The sequence below is a fragment of the Microcaecilia unicolor genome, chromosome 13 (genome assembly GCF_901765095.1).
Source record: "Microcaecilia unicolor chromosome 13, aMicUni1.1, whole genome shotgun sequence".
Lineage (NCBI taxonomy): Eukaryota > Metazoa > Chordata > Amphibia > Gymnophiona > Siphonopidae > Microcaecilia > Microcaecilia unicolor.
Window position 1 is genome coordinate 51,366,457 of NC_044043.1, and position 19,051 is coordinate 51,385,507.

General features: G+C 43.5%; 1 protein-coding gene across 1 annotated transcript in view; it reads left to right on the forward strand.

The window, feature by feature from the left end:
* Nucleotides 1-19,051, forward strand: part of TEX14 (testis expressed 14, intercellular bridge forming factor) — a 195,500-nt gene that overhangs the window by 141,068 nt on the left and 35,381 nt on the right. The window contains exons 19-21 of the mRNA XM_030222131.1: nucleotides 6,409-6,528; nucleotides 9,086-9,191; nucleotides 16,869-16,950. Coding sequence (XP_030077991.1) covers nucleotides 6,409-6,528; nucleotides 9,086-9,191; nucleotides 16,869-16,950 — 308 coding nt within the window. The remainder of the gene's footprint in view (nucleotides 1-6,408; nucleotides 6,529-9,085; nucleotides 9,192-16,868; nucleotides 16,951-19,051) is intronic.

Consider the following 19,051-nt stretch of genomic DNA (forward strand, 5'->3'; position numbering starts at 1 on the left):
AGAATTCTTGTGTGAGACAGAGAAAGGCTCACATCAAGTTTCAAGTTTATTAAATCTTGATATGTCACTCACAGGGAGTCTATTGGAGCATCACAAAAGAGCTGGAAATGGTTACTCATCTCATAGCTGGCCTGGCTGCAGAGTTCTGATGGATAAAATTTCTGAACAATGGGATCACAACTTTTAAGAGATTATGGAGAATGAAGATGTGGTCATCTGGGACATTCCCATTCTAACAGATACAAAGCGCTCAAGAAAACCATACATAGTGCTAAAGGGGAAAAAAACCCCATGAGAACAGCATTGATAATAGAAATGTCAGTATCAAGTGATTATTATATGCATCATCCATAGTGACTCCTAGGCCTCATGTTCATAAAGGTGAATTGGTTGCACACACTGTACTATGAGATTTTATCTTACTATATGAAAAGGACATAGTTGCATTGCCAATGCATGCAACTTTTAATTTTCTCTGATCCTAACAACTTAACGATCCAGTAAAAGTGCATAAAACCAGCGTCATGGTTGCATCAGTTGCACATCTGCGCCCAGTTCTGTTAGAAGAAATTTGTAGAGCTGCACCATAGTCATTGATTCACATCTTGATGTCTCAGTACTGTCTAGACCAAGGGTGTCTAACCTCGGCCCTCGCCAGGTTGAGTTTTCAGGATTTCTCCAATGAATATGCGTAAGATCTATTTGCATATAATGAAGGTGTTACATGCAAATAGATCTCATGCATATTCTTTGGGAAAATCCTGAAAATCTGACTGGATTGTTACCCTCGAGGACCGAGGTTGGACAACCCTTGTCTAGACAACATCTTGGTCAAGCAGTTTTACACAAGGACTTTTTAATCTATGGTCAGTTCGTCCCAGCAGTGTTCTGTGGGTGGCCCTCACAAAGTGAAACAAATAAAAAATAAATAAAGGGCAATCCTCCGCAATGGGATACCCAACTTGTGTGGTCGACTCATTCTGCTTGTTGACAGAGAAAGTGCAGTTGCTTATTTGTAACAGTAGTTCTCCATAGACAGCAGGATAAATCAGGCACACATATGTACCCATCCACCTTCCCAGGCAGTTGATTCTTACACTGCAGTAGGGTGAGGGGACTTGTATGAACTAGCAACTGTGCAGAAAAACCTTTACAATATTTCTTAGCTCTGAGAGATCTGGTCTCTATTGGGGCAGTCAGATGACATTGTTCACTTGTTTGATTTACCCTGCTGTGTATAGAGAACACCATTGCTGTTTAAACAACTGTGTACTTTCTCTGAGAACAAGTAGTTTACCCATCATTAGGCCCACTTTAGGCATAGGCAACTGTCTGGTGCCAAAATCTAATAGGCCTTTGAGCACTGCCACAGCAGTTGTGCCTTCATCCAGGCCTGTCTCTGCCTGTGCTTTCTTTGGCTACAGGGTCAGGAACAGCAGTAGCTGCTGTAATAACTCCGAAAAGTTCAGTGCAGGACTTTGGAGCCAGCACACCACCTCAGACCTAGGAGAAGTTTCACCCCTACATAGGTTTACCTGGTAACAGGAATCCTGTGCAGAGGAAGGGATAGGGTTTCCAGTGGGTCAGACTACTGATTTTGAGGCTGTCACGAAACGTCTAGCCCCCTCCCCCCCCCCCCCCCCCCCCCCCCGCCTGGGGCTACCCCGCTGCTACTTAGAGGGTCTATCACCAGCACAGCTCAGGTTCGCCTGCACCTGCCGCTTGTGCTCTACATTTGCACCCTACCGCCTCTGGGCGAGTCTCTCGCTCTCAAGGTGTTTCTCACACCTAGGTTACTGGGGCCACACTCCCAGTGGTCCCACAGTTCCTAGCAAGCACTCAGACCCAACACACAAACCACCAGGATTCTTAGTCAGTCCAGACAAGTAGAGGCAATAAACGACGAATGTTTATTGTCATGAAAAATTAGAACAATGAACAGAAAAGGTGCAATCAGCAAACAGTAACAGATAACTAAATATGGATCAATTATAAGACTATCTATGTTTACAATCTAAATAATACTTAGGGAGATCAGGACATAAAGCTGTTCACAGGTTATCAAATATAACTGTTCATAGGGCCTCAGCAAAGAGATCTCCCTGGCTAAGAGGTAGATGCACTAAACGTTTTTCATCGTTAAATGAGCCCTCAGGGAAGAATTTCCTATCCTTTCCATGCACTTAAGCCTATTTTCCGACGACAGTAGCAGCTAACGAAAACGGAATGGAGAGGAGCAATTAGTGTGAAAACCCCATTGAAACGACATGCACTAACCTTTTCCGATTGCCTTTACGCAGGAAAAAGGCAGGAAAACTAACGAGAGGTCTGGACCTCTCGTTAGGACAGCTCCGTGGCAGGAAAAAGTGTTAAGTGAAAAAATAAACAAACTTTGAGCCAATCCCAGCGCATTAGCAGAGCTAAAAGCGCTGTGATTGGTCCAAAGGACCTCAGAAAACACATAAAAAAATAAAATAAAAAAAGGATCGGGAGGGGGCAAGGGCGCTCATCAGGAGCGTCCTGTACGGACGGCCTTGCCCCCCCCCCCCCCGCTGCTCCCCACTTTCCGCCGCTCCCCCCACCCCGAAAAAGCAAACTTCTAGAAGCCCCTGCCCCCCTCCCTTCCTCACTACTCTCTCACCTCAGCTCCGCCTCCCGACATCCTCCATCCGTGCCCCGCCCCCTTTTGGGGTCGTCGCCGCCATTCCCCTCCTCCATCGGGCCCCCCTTCCTCTTACCGGGCCCGTGCAGCGCCTCTCTCCTCTGTCCGAAGGCGCTGCACGGGCAAGAAGAAAGCTGAATCAGCTGATGCCTGCCTTCGCGATGGCGCGTCTTTCTTCTGCTGCGCCCGCCCCTGTCTGACGTCAGTAACCTACGTAGGTTACTGACGTCAGACAGGGGCGGGCCCAGGAGGAGAAAGACGCTCTAACGAAGCTAGGCGAAGGCAGGCATCAGCTGATTCAGCTTTCTTCTTGCCCGTGCAGCGCCTTCGGACAGAGGAGAGAGGCGCTGCACGGGCCCGGTAAGAGGAAGGGGGGCCCGATGGAGGAGGGGAATGGCGGCGACGACCCCAAAAGGGGGCGGGGCACGGATGGAGGATGTCGGGAGGCGGAGCTGAGGTGAGAGAGTAGTGAGGAAGGGAGGGGGGCAGGGGCTTCTAGAAGTTTGCTTTTTCGGGGTGGGGGGAGCGGCGGAAAGTGGGGAGGGGGCAGGGGCTGCTAGAATTTTGCTTTTTCGGGGTGGGGGGAGCGGCGGAAAGTGGGGAGCAGCGGGGGGGGGGGCAAGGCCGTCTGTACAGGACGCTCCTGATGAGCGCCCTTGCCCCCTCCCGACCCTTTTTTTTTATTTTTGTTTTTATTTGGGAGCCATGTGCTTGCGATTTGACTGTGTTTTGACTGTTTGTGGCATGCGCAGAGCAGCTAACATAACGCTTGGCTGCTCTGCGCATGATTTGGGGGCCGATTGACGATGTGTATTGTGATTCTTTGATACATTGTACGTTTCACTACCGATCTCAGCATGTGTGACTTTTTTTTTGGTGCATTTTTCGTTATTTTAAAATCGTTAGGGACTTTAACGATTTAGATTTTTTTACGTTTGGTTGCTGCATCTGCCTCTAAGACTGGAGAAAAAAAAGCCAGTACATCCTAGGTGAATTTGAGCTTCTGGGCCAATCTGAGCCCAGAACAGCAATCTTTAAAAGTGGCCAGCTAAACTTCTTCTCTGTGTGCTAACTAAAGAAGGAATAGTGGGCGTCTTTTACTAAGACATGCATTAGAATTGTGGGCGTGCTAAACGTTAGAGACACCCATAGCAGTGCATTGGCGTCGCTAAGGTTTAGCGTGCCCACAATTTTAGCACGCGCTAAAAACGTGAGCGCGCCTTAGTAAAAGACCCTCTCTGTTTTCTCAGTAACAGCTTTAAACATAAACATGCACCACCTGCTGGCCAAACTAGAGAAATACATGTCAAGAAATACAGTTTACAGGCTTAAAACCCACAGTTTTGTCACAGAGGCTGTGTACTGAGCTTTTTCAGCAGCCAAACACAACAGCAGCATTGATAGACCTAGGTGAGGCGAACTTGGGAAGAGGGGGGGAGCCTACTTGTAATCCTTTCTAGTAATTTCTAGTGAAACCAACCCCCCTACCCAGTTTTTTGATAAATTTTGGGGGTGGGGTAGGAGTGGTGCCCTCATTCCTTCCCTTCCATCCCCTCAGTGCCTACAGGCTCCCAACTTTTAAAGCTGGCCTTGCCCATCTTGCAGCTGGGTGATGTTAAGCATGGATTGCTGTGATCTGATCTGCACAGAGTGGCAGGTACAGCTGTGGCCACCTAGTTGGATAGATTGGATGGAACGCGGTCTCCTCAGCTTAATATCAGCCATCAGATACTGTGTTACTATGTGTTATCCTGATGGCACCAAGCTGGATATTCCCTTATAGTAATTTTTAGGAAATTCTTCATCTCCACTGGGCATACACAGCAGTTTCTATGCAGTTGAATGCCTCAGTCTTGTTTTCAAATCTATCTGTTTGATGTGTGTTTTTAATACGTGAAGTGGCAAAATCAAAAGGGACGCCCAAGTTTTGCTGAGGATGTCCTCGCAAAACGTCCCGGTGAAGGGGCGGGGAAACCCGTATTATCGAAAGATGATGGACGTCCATCTTTCGTTTCGGTAATACGGTCGGGGATGCCCAAATCTTGACATTGAGGTTGTCCTTAGAGATGGTCGTCCCTAGATTTGGTCGTTTTTGATTTTCGGTGATAATGGAAACCAAGGATGCCCATCTCAGAAACAACCAAATGCAAGCCCTTTGGTAGTGGGAGAAGCTAGAATTCGTAGTGCACTGGTCTCCCTCATATGCCAGGACACCAACCGGGCACCCTAGGGGGCACTGCAGTGGACTTCATAAATTGCTCCCAGGTACATAGCTCCCTTACCTTGTGTGCTGAACCCCCCCCCCCAAACCCCCTCCCCAAAAAATACCCACTCCCCACAACTGTACACCACTACCATAGCCCTTATGGGTGAAGGGGGATACCTAGATGTGGGTACAGTGGGTTTGTGGTGGGTTTTGGAGGGCTCACATTTACCACCACAAGTGTAGCAGGTAGGGGGGAGATGGGCCTGGGTCCGCCTGCCTGAAGTGCACTGCACCCACTAAAACTGCTCCAGGGACCTGCATACTGCTGTGATGGACCTGAGTATGACATTTTAGGCTGGCACAAAAGATTTTTAAAGATGTTTTTTGAGGGTGGGAGGGGGTTAATGACCACTGGGGGAGTAAGGGGAGGTAATCCTCGATTCTCTCCGGTGGTCATCTGGTCAATTTGGGCACCTATTTGTGGCTTGGTCGTAAGAAAAACAGGACCAGGTAAAGTCGTCCAAGTGCTCGTCAGGGATGCCCCTTTTTTTTCCATTATGGGTCAAGGACGCCCATGTGTTAGGCATGCCCAAGTCCCGCTTTTGCTACGCCTCCGACATGCCCCCGTGAACTTTGGCCGTCCCTGCGATGGAAAGCAGTTGGGGACGCCCAAAATCGGCTTTCGATTATACCGATTTGGGCGACCCTGTGAGAAGGACACCCATCTTCCGATTTGTGTTGAAAGATGGGTGTCCTTCTCTTTCGAAAATAAGCCTGATAGCAGCCTGTATAGAAAAAGTCAGCAATTTTATTCTATCTATATTTGCTTGCCCTGGTGTTTTATTTAGTTTTCTAAATTTTATTTCATTTTTGCCATCCGTGAATTAGTCCTGCCTTTGTGGCTCCCTGCAGGCCCATGTTTTTCTATTTCTTATCCTTTTTTCTTTAATGCAGCCATTCTCCATTTTGATTTTGAGTTGATTATTTTTGAGACAGTGCTACAGAGAAGACCAGCAACTACATGAAGTGCCCTTAGTATGGTCAGAAGATGCCCCTCAAAGATTTAGGGTTTGATGGAACTTTGACAGTTTTTACTTAAGAGTGACTCTGAAGGGGGATCATCATAGTTCCACAGAAGTTGATGCTAAAGAAGAGCATTCTCCTTATCTCCTTGCTGGCCCCTCTTCAAATCCAAGAGCAGTCCCCCCCCCCCCCCCCCCCCCCCCACCCCCCCCCCCCCCCCCACCTCCAAGAATCTTTCCTTTGCTGATTTTTGTTAGAGTAATGGCTAAGGTCATTCCCAATAAGTTGCAGGTTAGGGGAAAGGTCAGAGTACCTGTTTTTCATTTCCTCAAGTACCTGGATGCCCTAAAAAAAGGTTGCGGTAGTACCTCTTCTAGTCTTTCTACAGGATGTACAGTAGAAGGGTTGGGAAATATGCACATATTTCCAATGAATAAGAAGGCAGATATGAATTAACAGAATAACTACATCCTTATGAATATTTCAGCTTGATAAATCTTTTTTTAACTTTTCTTAGGAACACAATGTGATGTCCAGTTTTACAGAGCATTGCTCTGTGGGTGAAACAAATGAATTTGTCACACCTGATCCTGAAATCTGTTCCCTCAGCTCTGGTATGCAAAGTTTTGGACAGGAGGTAAGAACTACTAAAATGGTTACAAATGCTAGAATAGTGGCCAGAGCCAGTGCAAAGGTGAACACTAGCCATACACGCTCCCCAACTTTCTCTTTTCTTTACCCACCCCCTTTCTTCTCCCCATATTGAAAGCTCTCAATGTTATTGCTGATCGTCCTCCAGCAGAGACTGACCTTCACTGGCCAGAAAGGGTTGCACTTAACACAGACTCAACATCCTGTCTCTGGGGCCAGTCTTGGCGTATACATTGCGGAATCTGTTGATTCATAATCAGTATCACAAGATTGGCCTCACAGACAGTTGCGTTTAAGTCTGGCTGCTTTCCCTATTGACCAGTGGAAGAAGAGGAAGGTGGCAAGAACAAACCCACTCCTGTGCTCCTGTTGAACTACATGGGCTACTTTTGCTGTTCAAGTTTGGTTTAGTTTATAATCAAATTATTTTATTTTTTTATTTTATTTATTGCATTTGTATCCCACATTTTCCCACCTCTTTGCAGGCTCAATGTGGCTTACAATGTGTCGTTATTAGTAGATCGTAGAATGAGAGATAACAGTTAGTGTTACATAAAAGAATTGCATAATCGAAATTTAAACAAATAGATATAAGTAAAAACCAGTTCTGATAATAGGTATGGTGGAGATCCCATAGAAGATAACGTTATCGAAATTCGAACAAGTAGATGTGGGCAAAAAACATTGCTGATAGTAGGTAAGGTTGCGATGTATTACATTTATGGTTACTGATCTGGTTGATATGCCTTGTTGAATCGATTGTTCACCTTAGATTCACAATCTCTAAGCAAATTACAGAATAGCAATAACATCTCAATAACAATAATTATCTAAAATAGTATAGAACAGTTTAAGGCACTTTAATACAATTGGGGGGAATGAACCAAGTTGTCAACTTTTTACAAAACTTACAGTAAATGGCCCTGAGCAAATATCCACAGGAACTTCATTCTACAATCTCAGGGCCATACAAGAAACAAATGTCTGATGACACCCTCCCATTTAAACACTGATGGGCCGATGTTCAGAAGCAAGTGCAGGTGCTAGAGAAGCAAGTGCAGGTGCTAGAGACTGTTATTGCCATACTAGCGCCTGTGTTTGCTACTGCCCCATGATCAGCGCTCGCAGGCTCTGAACACAACTAGCATACAAATGCATACAAAGCAGGGCTGTTGGCACAAGTAGAATGTAAATGCATGCTAAATGTATTCCTCTCCAATGATCAGTGAGCAGCGTGCCAAACGTTGGCGCGCTGTGTGCTGCAAACCCTACACCAACTCGGAGCTGGCGTTAGGGTTTGCAGACCTTTGGAGAGGAATGGGGAGCCCTGTCCAGCATTCATTTGCATGCAAGCAGGCCCCCCATTTCCCCCAATGCAGCAGCCCCCCCCCCTGCAGGAACTCCGACCCAGCCCCCCCCTCAAGCGACACAGGGGCTGGAGGTCCGGTGGACCTCCAGTCCTGTAATATAATTTGAATGAACTGTAAGCAGCTCACTATAGTTTCTGACAAACCAGTATATCAAGAGTTATAATAACTATGACATAAAAGTAAATGCAAAATCACCTTTCTTTGGTATATAAGAAAGTAATTGACAAAGTTGTTGAAGGTTACAAAAAAATTTAACTTCACTACAGCTGAAACTTGAGGAACAAAAGATAGGTCAGAATCCAAAATAACTCTCAAACTGCAAACTGTTGCTTTTACTTCCACTATATCATCAGCAGTCTCAACAAAGTAAAGCCCTCTTTATTTCAATAACTATAAAGTCTCTGAATTTTGTTGGCCACCCCCTTTCCCTAAGAGCTGCCATCTGAGCTTCCTGAGCGCAGAAATATTGTCAGGTCTGTGGAAACATTCGGTCAGTCTTGCACCTGCTGTTAGCAAAACTATAGTACTGTTGTGCATCCACTGCTTTTGAATTTGGCAGCTACAATTGGCATGACTGCTTAAAAAAAAGTGAAAATATGCTTATAAAATAAAACAAATTGAACATAAACATGTATGCCAAGAGCTTCATAATTAAAATTTCCTGTCTTGCACTGAAAAGTGAAGATTAAGATAGGAAAAGGGCACACTATAATTAGAAATACACAGTTTGAGCTAGATGAAGAGTGAGTGACTGCAGGGCTGGCTTTACAGTATATGAGCAGGGTGTTTCCCTAGTATGGCACTCCTTGTTGAATGGCAAACACATGTAACTAGGGGTGCTTCACAGCTTCCCGCCCCTGCATAGCTTCCCGCCCAACCAGTCTCAGACTGAGCACATGCAAGCAAGAAATGTCACGCATCAGCATAGCTCTCTATAAATATATTTTGCCCTCCCTCGCCAAATGAAGCGTCATCGACTTCCCCTCCTTTCTACTGGGAGAGGCACCATCAACACGTCCCCTCACCCTCTGGGTTGGGGGAGGGCACTGAGCACAGGGTGAGTGGGCATGTGAATTTAGAAGTTGAATGCTAAAGGTGACTGTATTACTGCCAAATTTTCTTTGCAGGGCATCCATCTTATTAAACTTTCTGTTTTTTTTAAATGTTTTTTAGAGCTTGATTTCTGATTCTGAAGATGAGGTGGAAATAGCAGAAAAAATCTGTATACCACAAGAGACTTTTGTAGTTTGCAGCATGACCTCTTGTATAGCAGAGGCAGGTAAACAGTACTGTTAAATCAACCTTTGATTGGAGCAAAAGGAAATTAGAAAAACTTCTTCCTGTTTAAAGTATCAGGGCTCAAGCCACCAACTGTGCTGACATTTGTTTATTTTGTTTTATAGTTTTGCTGAGTCCAGCTTTTAAATCAGATCAGTTAATCCTTTGTTTTCCATCAATAAGCAGGATTAAGTAATGCACACAAGTGGGTGATGCCACTGCACAGCACTAGGATGGAGTAATTCTCCTAATGCTCAGAACTAAGTGTAAGATTCTGAGCATGTGCAGCCCCTCCAAGGACACAGATAAAAGAGTGACTTACTTTAAGAACAGAGTTTCTGGCAAAAGGAGAGATTAGAAAGAAGAGGTACGGAGGATCTGCAGAACAAATATACTTATACGTTGGAAAGAGAACTTTAAACTGTATATGGAAATTTAGGAAGCCAATGGAATGATTTCACAAGAGGGGTTATGTGAGTGAAGCAATATTGTCAGAAGACAGATCTTGCAGCAGAATTTTAAACAGATTGAAGGGGAAAGAAATGATTTAGTTGGAGACCAGTGAAAAGCAGGTTGCAGTAGACTAAGTGGAAGATGATGAGAGCTTGGACAAGGGTTTTAATGTTTAGAAAGGAAGGGACAAATTTTGGTGGTGATATAGAGAAAGAAATGACAGGTTTTAGCAATCTGGTAGATATGTCAGAGAACGAGAGAGAGGAGTCAAAGATGACACCAAAGTTAAAAGTTGGATGAGAATGGGGGGAGAGGAGAGGTGGATTTAGGGAAAAGATAAGATGCTCAGTTTTGGCCATGTTCAGTTCAGAAGGTGGTGGAAAAATATAATCTTCTATTTGTTTTAAAAGTATTTCCATGTAGCTTCCTTGAGTATCCCCTAGTCTTTGTACTTTGGGAACGAGTAAAAAATCAATTTACTTCTACTCATTCTACACCACTCAGGATTTTGTAGACCTCAATCATATCTCCCCTCATCCGTTTCTTTTCCAAGCTGAAGAGCCCTACCCACTTTAGCCTTTCCTCATACAAGAGGAGTTCCATCCCCTTTATCAATCTGGTTGCTCTTTGAACATTTTCTAATTCTGCTATTATCTTTTTTGCGATATGGCGACCAGAACTGAACACAATACTCAAGGTGAAGTTCCACCATGGAGTGATACAGAGGCATTATAGTATTTTCGATCTTATTCACCATCCCTTTCCTAATAATTCCTAGCATCCTGTTTGCTTTCATGGCCGCCACCGCACATCGAGTTGAAGATTTCAGCGTATTATCTAAAATGACACCTAAATCTCTGTTGAGCAGGGACTGTCTCTTCATGTTCAAGTGTACAGCGCTGCGTACGTCTAGTAGCACTTTAGAAATAAGTAGTAGTAGTAGACCCCCAAGGTGGACCCTAGCATCAGGTAACTATGATTTGGATTATTCTGTCCAATGTGCATCACCTTGCATTTGTCCATATTAAATTTCATCTGCCATTTGGATGCCCAGCCTTCCAATTTTCTAAGATCGACTTTCACAGACCGCATATGTTTTAACAACCTTGACTAGTTTTGTGCCATTTGCAAATTTAATTACCTCAGTCGTTCCGATTTTCATATCATTTATAAATATGTTAAATAGCATCGGTCCCAGTACCGTTCCCTGTGACACTCCACTGTTCACCTTCCTCCATTGAGGGAAATGACCATTTAACCCTACCCTACCCTTTTTTTGTCCACTAACCAATTCCTAATCCACTCCAGAATATTGCCTCCTATCCCATGACTCTCTAATTTTCTCAGGAGTCTGTCATGAAGAACTTTGTCAAAAGCTTTCTGAAAATCTAGACATACATCAACCGGCTCACTAGTATCCACATGTTTATTCACGCCTTCAAAGAAAGGAAGCAAATTGGTGAGTCAAGACTTCCATTGGCTAAACCCATGCTGATTCAGACAAACATGGTTTAATTGGACAATGTGTTCTGTAATTTTATTCTTTATGATAGTTTCCACTATTTTGCCCAGTGATGTCAGGCTTACTGGTCTGTAATTTCCCAGATCACCCCTGGAAACCTGTTTTTCAAAAAATTGGCGTTATATTGGTCACCCTCCAATCTTCAGGTACTGCGGATGATTTTAATGATAGGTTACATATTACTAACAACAGATCAGCAATTTCACGCTAGAGTTCTTTGAGCACCATTGGATAAATGCCATCTGGTCCAGGTGATTTATTACTCTTTAATTTGTTGATTTGGCTCAGTACATCTTCCAGGTTCACCAAGATTTATTTCGGTTCCTCCGCATCATCACCCTTGAAAACCATTTCCACTACAGGCGGATCTCTTACATCTTCTTCCATAAAGACAAGCAAAGAATTCATTCAGTTTCTCTGCTTTGGCCTTGTCCTCGCTGAGGAATAGGTAGTGAGTTTGGAGGAGGAGAGTAGATAGCAGTTTCCTCCTTTGTGATTTCGGAAAAGGAAGAAAGGGTGGCAAGGTTTGAAGGAAGGATGTGATAATGCAGTGGGGAAAGAGGAATGGAGGTGACCTGGTAAAGGAGATTAACCTTGTGAACCCAGTCATATAAGTATTTGACCATAGTCTGGGCAGAAAGTGATGGGGAGGTTGGAGGTGGAGGCACTTTGAGGAGGGAGTTCAGTGTGGCAGAGAGACGAGAGTTGGAGGCAAGAGAATTTGTCAAATGGACGTGGAGGGGCATAATCGAACGCGAACGCCCACCTCCATGGGCGTCTATGTCCGAGAACGGGTACGTGAAGGGATGGGACAGACCGTATTTTCGAAAGAAATGGGTGCCCATCTTTTTTTTTTTCGATAATACGGTTTGTGCCGGGCAAATGCATCGGATGTGTGCGGATTTGAGCTGGGTGGTTTCGTTTTTCAGCAATAATGGGAACCAAAGGTGCCCAGCTCAAAAACGAACAAATCCAAGGCATTGATTCGTAGTGCACTGGTCCCCCTCACATGCCAGGACACCAACCGGCCACCCTAGGGGGCACTTGTAACAATTAAAAAAAAAGTTAAATACCTCCCAAGTCCATAGCTCCCTTCCTTTGGGTGCTGAGCCCCTCAAATCCCTCCCAAAACCCACTGCCCACAAATCTACACCATTACCATAGCCCTTATGGCTGAAGGGGCACCTACATGTGGGTACAGTGGGTTTTGGGGGCGGTTTGGAGGGCTCCCATTTACCACCACAAGTGGAACAGGTAGGGGAGGGGATGGGCCTGGGTCCACCTGGGTAGAAGTCCACTGCACCCCCTAAGAACTGATCCAGGGACCTGCATACTGCTGTGATGGAGCTGGGTATGACATTTGAGGCTGGCATACAGGCTGGAAAAAAAAGTTGTTAAAGTTGGTTTTTTTTGGTGGGAGGGGGTTAGTGACCTCTGGGGGAGTCAGGGGTGGTCATCCCCGATTCCCTCCGGTGGTCATCTGGGCAGTTGGGGCACTTTTGGGGGGCTTGTTCGTGAGAAAAAAGGGTCCAGAAAAAGTGACCCAACTTCTCGCTAAAAACACTTTTCTTTTTTCCATTATCGGCCGAAGGCGCCCATCTCTCCTCGGCTGATAAACACCCCCCAGTCCCGCCTTCACCACTCCTCCGACACGCCCCTGTCAACTTTGCCCGTTTCTGCAACAGATTGCAGTTGAAGACTCCCAAAATCGGCTTTCGATTATACCGATTTGGGTGCCTTTGCAAGATGGGCGCCCATCTCCCGATTTTGGTCGAAATATGGGCGCCCATCACTTTCGAAAATAAGGCTGATAGTATTCTTGTTTGGCAAGGGCAAGAGCAAACTGCAAGAAGGTCTTGCTGCACCATATGCCTGGAATAGACTTCCTGAGCCGGTACGTCAAGCTCCATCTCTGACCGTCTTCAAATCTAAGCTAAAAGCCCACCTTTTTGATGCTGCTTTTAACTCCTAACCCTTATTCACCCTTATTTTATCATCCTCTCTTTAATATTCCCTTATCTCTTGTTTGTCCTGTTTGTCCTAATTAGATTGTAAGCTCTGTCGAGCAGGGACTGTCTCTTCATGTTCAAGTGTACAGCGCTGCGTACATCTAGTAGTGCTATAGAAATGATAAGTAGTAGTAGTAGTCAGTAAGAATTTGCAGTGTGTGAAGTCAGCATGGGTGTGGGATTTTAGCCACTCCGCAGAACAGGCAAAGGAAGATAGATAGTGGATTTTGGAGGTCGGCCAATGCTGGGGCTTGGTATGCCTCACAGAACAGGGAATGGGAGGAGCAAGTGTATAATGCATTGAAGAGACTGCCTCATTAACAGACTTGGATAACATAGTGAATGAGAGGAAAGTTGAAACAATGGTTGAGATCATACAATTGTCAATAGCCTTAAAAGTGTTGATGGTGATTGGACAAGACTGTGATTGTGAAAGTTATCAGATGTTCAGAGAGGGGAGGTACTGAAGTGGAGAAGTTTGAGAGTGAGCAGTTGGAGAAAAGACAAGATTGAGGCAGTGGTCTTGCTGGTGATTAGGGTAATGGAGCAAGGCTGGAGATTGAATGAGGAGGCTAATGCAAGAAGCATCATCAGCATGAATGTTAAAGTCCACAGACGTGAAGGAAGGGGAGAATAGTTTGAGAAGAAAAGAAAGAAAGCCAGGAGTCAGTCATTAAGAAAGGAAGAGAGGGACTTATTTAAGGGGTCATTAAATGACTGTTTCCTGAAGAGGTAGTGCAGTGAATAGGTGGATGAAGTGGACTTCAGAGGAAGAAAAGGAGTAAAACTGAGGTGGGTTGAAACCTGTATGAAAAGTATAATAGCAGCCTGACACTACTGGACTGCACACACACAGAACATAAAGAACTGGATGTCAGACATGCTGACTTTAGTAGAATGGAGGAGTACCTGAAGAAGGAGCTGACAGGATGGGTAGTCACAGAAGTGGAAAAACAGTGGTCCAACTTGAAAGCAACAGATCTTTTCTATAAGGAAAGTAAACAAATACAAGAGAAACAGGAATCCAATGTGGTTCTCTAATCAAGTGGCTGAAAAAATAAAGGCAAAAGAAGTGGCATTCAAGATATACAGAAGACACAACAAGAGGACCATGTAAAAGATTACTGGATAAAACTCAAAGAAGCAAAGTGGGAATTACGGTTAGCAAAAGCACAGGTGGAAGAAAAATAGCTAAAGATGTAATGAGTTGACAAGACCTTTTTTCAGATATATTGGGGAAAAGGGGAAGGCTAGAAATGGAATTGTAAGACTGAAATGCTGAGAACCTTTATGTGGAGAGTGATGAGTTAAAAACGGACATTCGAAACAAAATACTTCTGTTCTGTGGTCATGGAAGAAAATCCTGAAGAAGGGCCACAGTTGGCTGCCAAGGGTGTATATGGGAATGGAATGGAGATTGCATTGTTCATGGAAGAAAGTGTTTATGAACAACATGAAAAACTGAAAGCAGACAAAACTGTGCATCCAAATGAGATACATCTCAGAATACCGAGGGAGCTTAGAGAAATCCTGGTGGGACCTCTTAAAAGGATTTATTTAATAGATCCTAAGATATGGGAGAGATTCCACAAAATTGGAGATGAACAGATGTGATCGATGTTCACAAAAGTGGGGACAGGGCAGAAATGGGAAATTACAGGTTGATAAGCCTCATATCCACTCGTTGGATTCTAGAAAGTTCACTGTTCTTTCCTTCAGCAGTGTCTCAATGAAAGAATAATGAACTTTCTAGTGTCCAGTGGGTTATACGATCTGAGGCAACATGGTTTTACCAATTGAAAATCCTGCCAAACAAATTTGATTGGGTGGCCAGAGAACTGGATAAAGAACATGCGCTAGATTACAGCAAACCCTTTGATATGGATCCTCACAGGAGACTCATGAATAAGCTGAGCAGGCTGAAGTTAGGACCCAACGTGGTGAACTGGACTGGAAACTGGTTAACTGACAGATGACAAAGGATGGTGGTGAATGGAACCCACGCAAAGGAAAAGAAGGTGAGTTATGGACTGCCTCAGGGATTGGTATAGGTGCTGATTCTATTTAATATGTTTGTGAGGTACATTGCTGAAGGGTTAAAAGGAAATGTTTGTCTTTTGCAGATGACACCAAGATTAATCAACAGAGTGGACACCCCAGAGGGATTAGTAAACATAAAAGATCTTCAGAAACTAGAAGAATAGTCTAAGGTCTGGCAGTTAAAATTTAAAACTCAAGAAGTGCAGAATGATGCACTTGGGATGCAGAAATTGATAATCACAGGATGCTAGGCGGTATAGAGAGAGGCATAACTAGCAGAAGAAAGGAGGTGTTAATGCCCCTGTGCAAGTCATTGATGAGGCCTTCATGGAATACTGCGTTCAGTTTTGTAAAGCGACAAAAAAGGAATGGAGTTTGCACCACAAAACATATGAGAAGAGACGTAATAACCTGAATATGTATACCCTAGAGGAAAGGAGAGTTAGGGGTGATATGATACAGACATTTAAATATTTGAAAGATATTAATATACAAACAAATCTTTTCCATAGACGTAGAAGTGGCAGAACTAGAAGACATGAAGTTGCAGCAGGGTTGACTTAAGATTAATATCACTGAGAAGGGTGGTGGATCCTTGAAACGCCCTCCCATGGGAGGTGGTGGAGATAAAAATGGTAACAGAATTAAAAAATGCACGGGATAAACAAAAAGGATTCATATATATAAAGAGAATGGAATCAAAACAAAACTTAGACGACAACTCCATTAACTGGGCCACCTTCTACGGTCTGTGTTCTGATTATGGCTAGATGGATCTGGATGGGCTGGAGTGGGTTTTGACAGCAATTCCAACAGTTGAGGAATAAGACCAGTGCTGGGCAGACTTCTAGTCTGTGCACTGAAAATAGCAAGGTCCGATCAAGATGAAGTATGCATATGTTATTGCATCATTTCATATGCTATGAGTTTATCTTGTTGGGCAAACTGGATGGGCCAAGCAGGGCTTTATCTGCCGTCATCTACTATGTAAAAGAGCACTGATTTACTAAATTATTATTATTATTTATTGCACTTGTATCCCACATTTTCCCACCTCTTTGCAGGCGCAATGTGGCTTACAAAAAAACATCATGGATAATGGAAATGAAAAGGGGACATACAGCTGCATTGCCAATCTATGCAACTTTTAATTTTCTTCGATCCCAACAGATTAGGAATTGCAGTGGTAAACACAACTATCAAACTGCTACAATCTAGCAGTTCTAAAAGGACTCTTTAATTTATCATCATCTCCCTCCTACATTACTGTTCTCTGAGCTGCCCTTAAAAACAACAAAACTGGTGAAAATAAAGCAAGCTTTAATTTTGGGATCCCCAATTTCTGTTATGGATTTGTTCTGCTTGTTGGCAGAGAAAGTGAAGTTGGTTACCTGCAGCAGCTATAACGGGTTCTCCGCGGACAGCAGGATAAAACACGACACCCACCCACAATTTTAGGGCATTGACACTTATGCAGTAGATTGAGAGGACTTATGAACATACTGAGAGAAACCTTTTAAATTTTATTGATCTCTGAGAGAACGGACCATGTTGACACTATCAGATTATGTCACCCACTTGTGATTAATATTTTTTATTCGCTGCATAGAACCCCTGGTGCAGGTAAGCAACTGTGCTTTCTCTTTTTCTTCAGGGGGAAAACAAACATTCTGTGAAGAAGAAACTAAAAATCTTGACAGTATCTCAACAGAGACCAATAAGCTTAGCTTTGCAAGGTAATGCTGTCTCCTTTTTGTGATGATTCATATTTTTAAATGAGATTAGAGATACACAAAAAATGCCGTCATTTTCCTTAATGCTGAATAAATTTGGTTTTAAAGAGTACTTTTCTGATTTATGTGCTGTGAGAAGGAAGTAAAAGTGCTACTTAACAAGATTTATGATGCCTTTTAAAAACAGTGGTCCAACTTGAAAGTGTATTTTAGTCCACTGAGTTAATGAGCTGGTAAAGAAGATAAAAAGGGGACTATATGACTTTAATTAAGCTGCAATTTTAACATCCTCGCATGATTTAAGATGTAAGTTGTAGTAGCTGAATGATATTATATCACACATTTTATGGTTTATTTTTTTATGTGGATTGGTAACTGCTGTGTGGTTGAGTTCCAAATGTGTATGCCAAATAATTTTCACATTTCTTTTTCATCAGCTTGTACCTTACATATCTTTCATTTAGTAACCGTGTACTGACATGTATTAGAGGACCGTTCACATTTTTGCCATCACAAGATATTGTGCTTTCATGCAATTATTTTGCTTTTGTTTGTATAATGAATTTCTAGAGTTCTGTATTCCTGATTAGAATATACTGCAACAGTTTCAATGAATATATATGTAGGTATGTATTGATTCTGATAAGCCTATTTTCCAGTTCTTATTTTTTAATTTTTTTTATTTTATTTTTGTTACATTTGTACCCCGCGCTTCCCCACTCATGGCAGGCTCAATGCGGCTTACATGGGGCAATGGAGGGTTAAGTGACTTGCCCAGAGTCACAAGGAGCTGCCTGTGCCTGAAGTGGGAATTGAACTCAGTTCCTCAGTTCCCCAGGACCAAAGTCCACCACCCTAACCACTAGGCCACTCCTCCACTCTGCATGTATGTGATGTGTGTGTGTATGTGCCTACATTCGTGTATGAAGGGAATTACAAGTAAGAAAAGCAGTCATGCTTGTTGTGATGTCATCCGATGGTGCAGAGAGGATGGAAGTGCCATAGCTTTTAAGTTCAATTAAGCAAATGCACTATGCTGCTTATGCCCAGAGGCCATGTGGCGTCTTCTCAGTTTTATGTGAGCAAGTGCAAAGTGATTCATGTGGGAAAGAGAAACCCAAACTATAGATACACTTTGGAAATACAATTTATTGGTAATATTAAAATATGTATATTACATTACTACTACTACTTATCATTTCTTTAGCGCTACTAGACGTACGCAGCGCTGTACACTTGAACATGAAGAGACAATCCCTGCCCTACTTTAATTTTTGTTTTGATTTACTTACTTTATTTTTTGTCTATTAGATTATAAGCTCTTTGAGCAGGGACTGTCTTTCTTCTATGTTTGTGCAGCGCTGCGTACGCCTTGTAGCGCTATAGAAATGCTAAATAGTAGTAGTAGTAATTAGGACAGACAAACAGGACAAACAAGAGATAAGGGAATATTTAAGTGAGGATGATAAAATAAGGGTTCTGAACAAGTGAATAAGGGTTAGGATTTAAAAGCAGCATCAAAAAGGTGGGCTTTTAGCTTAGATTTGAAGACGGCCAGAGATGGAGCTTGATGTACCGGCTCAGAAGTCTATTCCAGGCATATGGTGCAGCAAGATAAAAGGAATGGAGTCTGGAGTTAGCAGTGGAGGAGAAGGGTGCAGATAAGAGATTTACCCAGTGAACGGAGTTCCCGGGGAGGAATGTAGGAAGAGATGAGAGTGGAGAGGTACTGAGGAGCTGCAGAGTGAATGCTCTTATAGGTCAATAAGAGGAGTTTGAACTGTATGCGGAAACGGATAGAAAGCCAATGAAGTGACTTGAGGAGAGGGCTAATATGAGCATAACGACAATGGCGGAATATTAGTCGTTCAAAATTCTGCTGCACAGATTGAAGAGGGGAGAGATGGCTAAGTGGGAGACCTGTAAGAAGCAAGTTGCAATAGTCTAAGCGAGAGGTGATAAGAGTGTGGATGAGGGTTCTGGTAGTGTGCTCAGAAAGGAAAGGGCGAATTTTGCTGATATTATAGAGAAACGACAGGTTTTAGCAGTCTGCTGAATATGTGCAGAGAAGGAGAGGGAGGAGTTGAAGATGACTCCAAGGTTA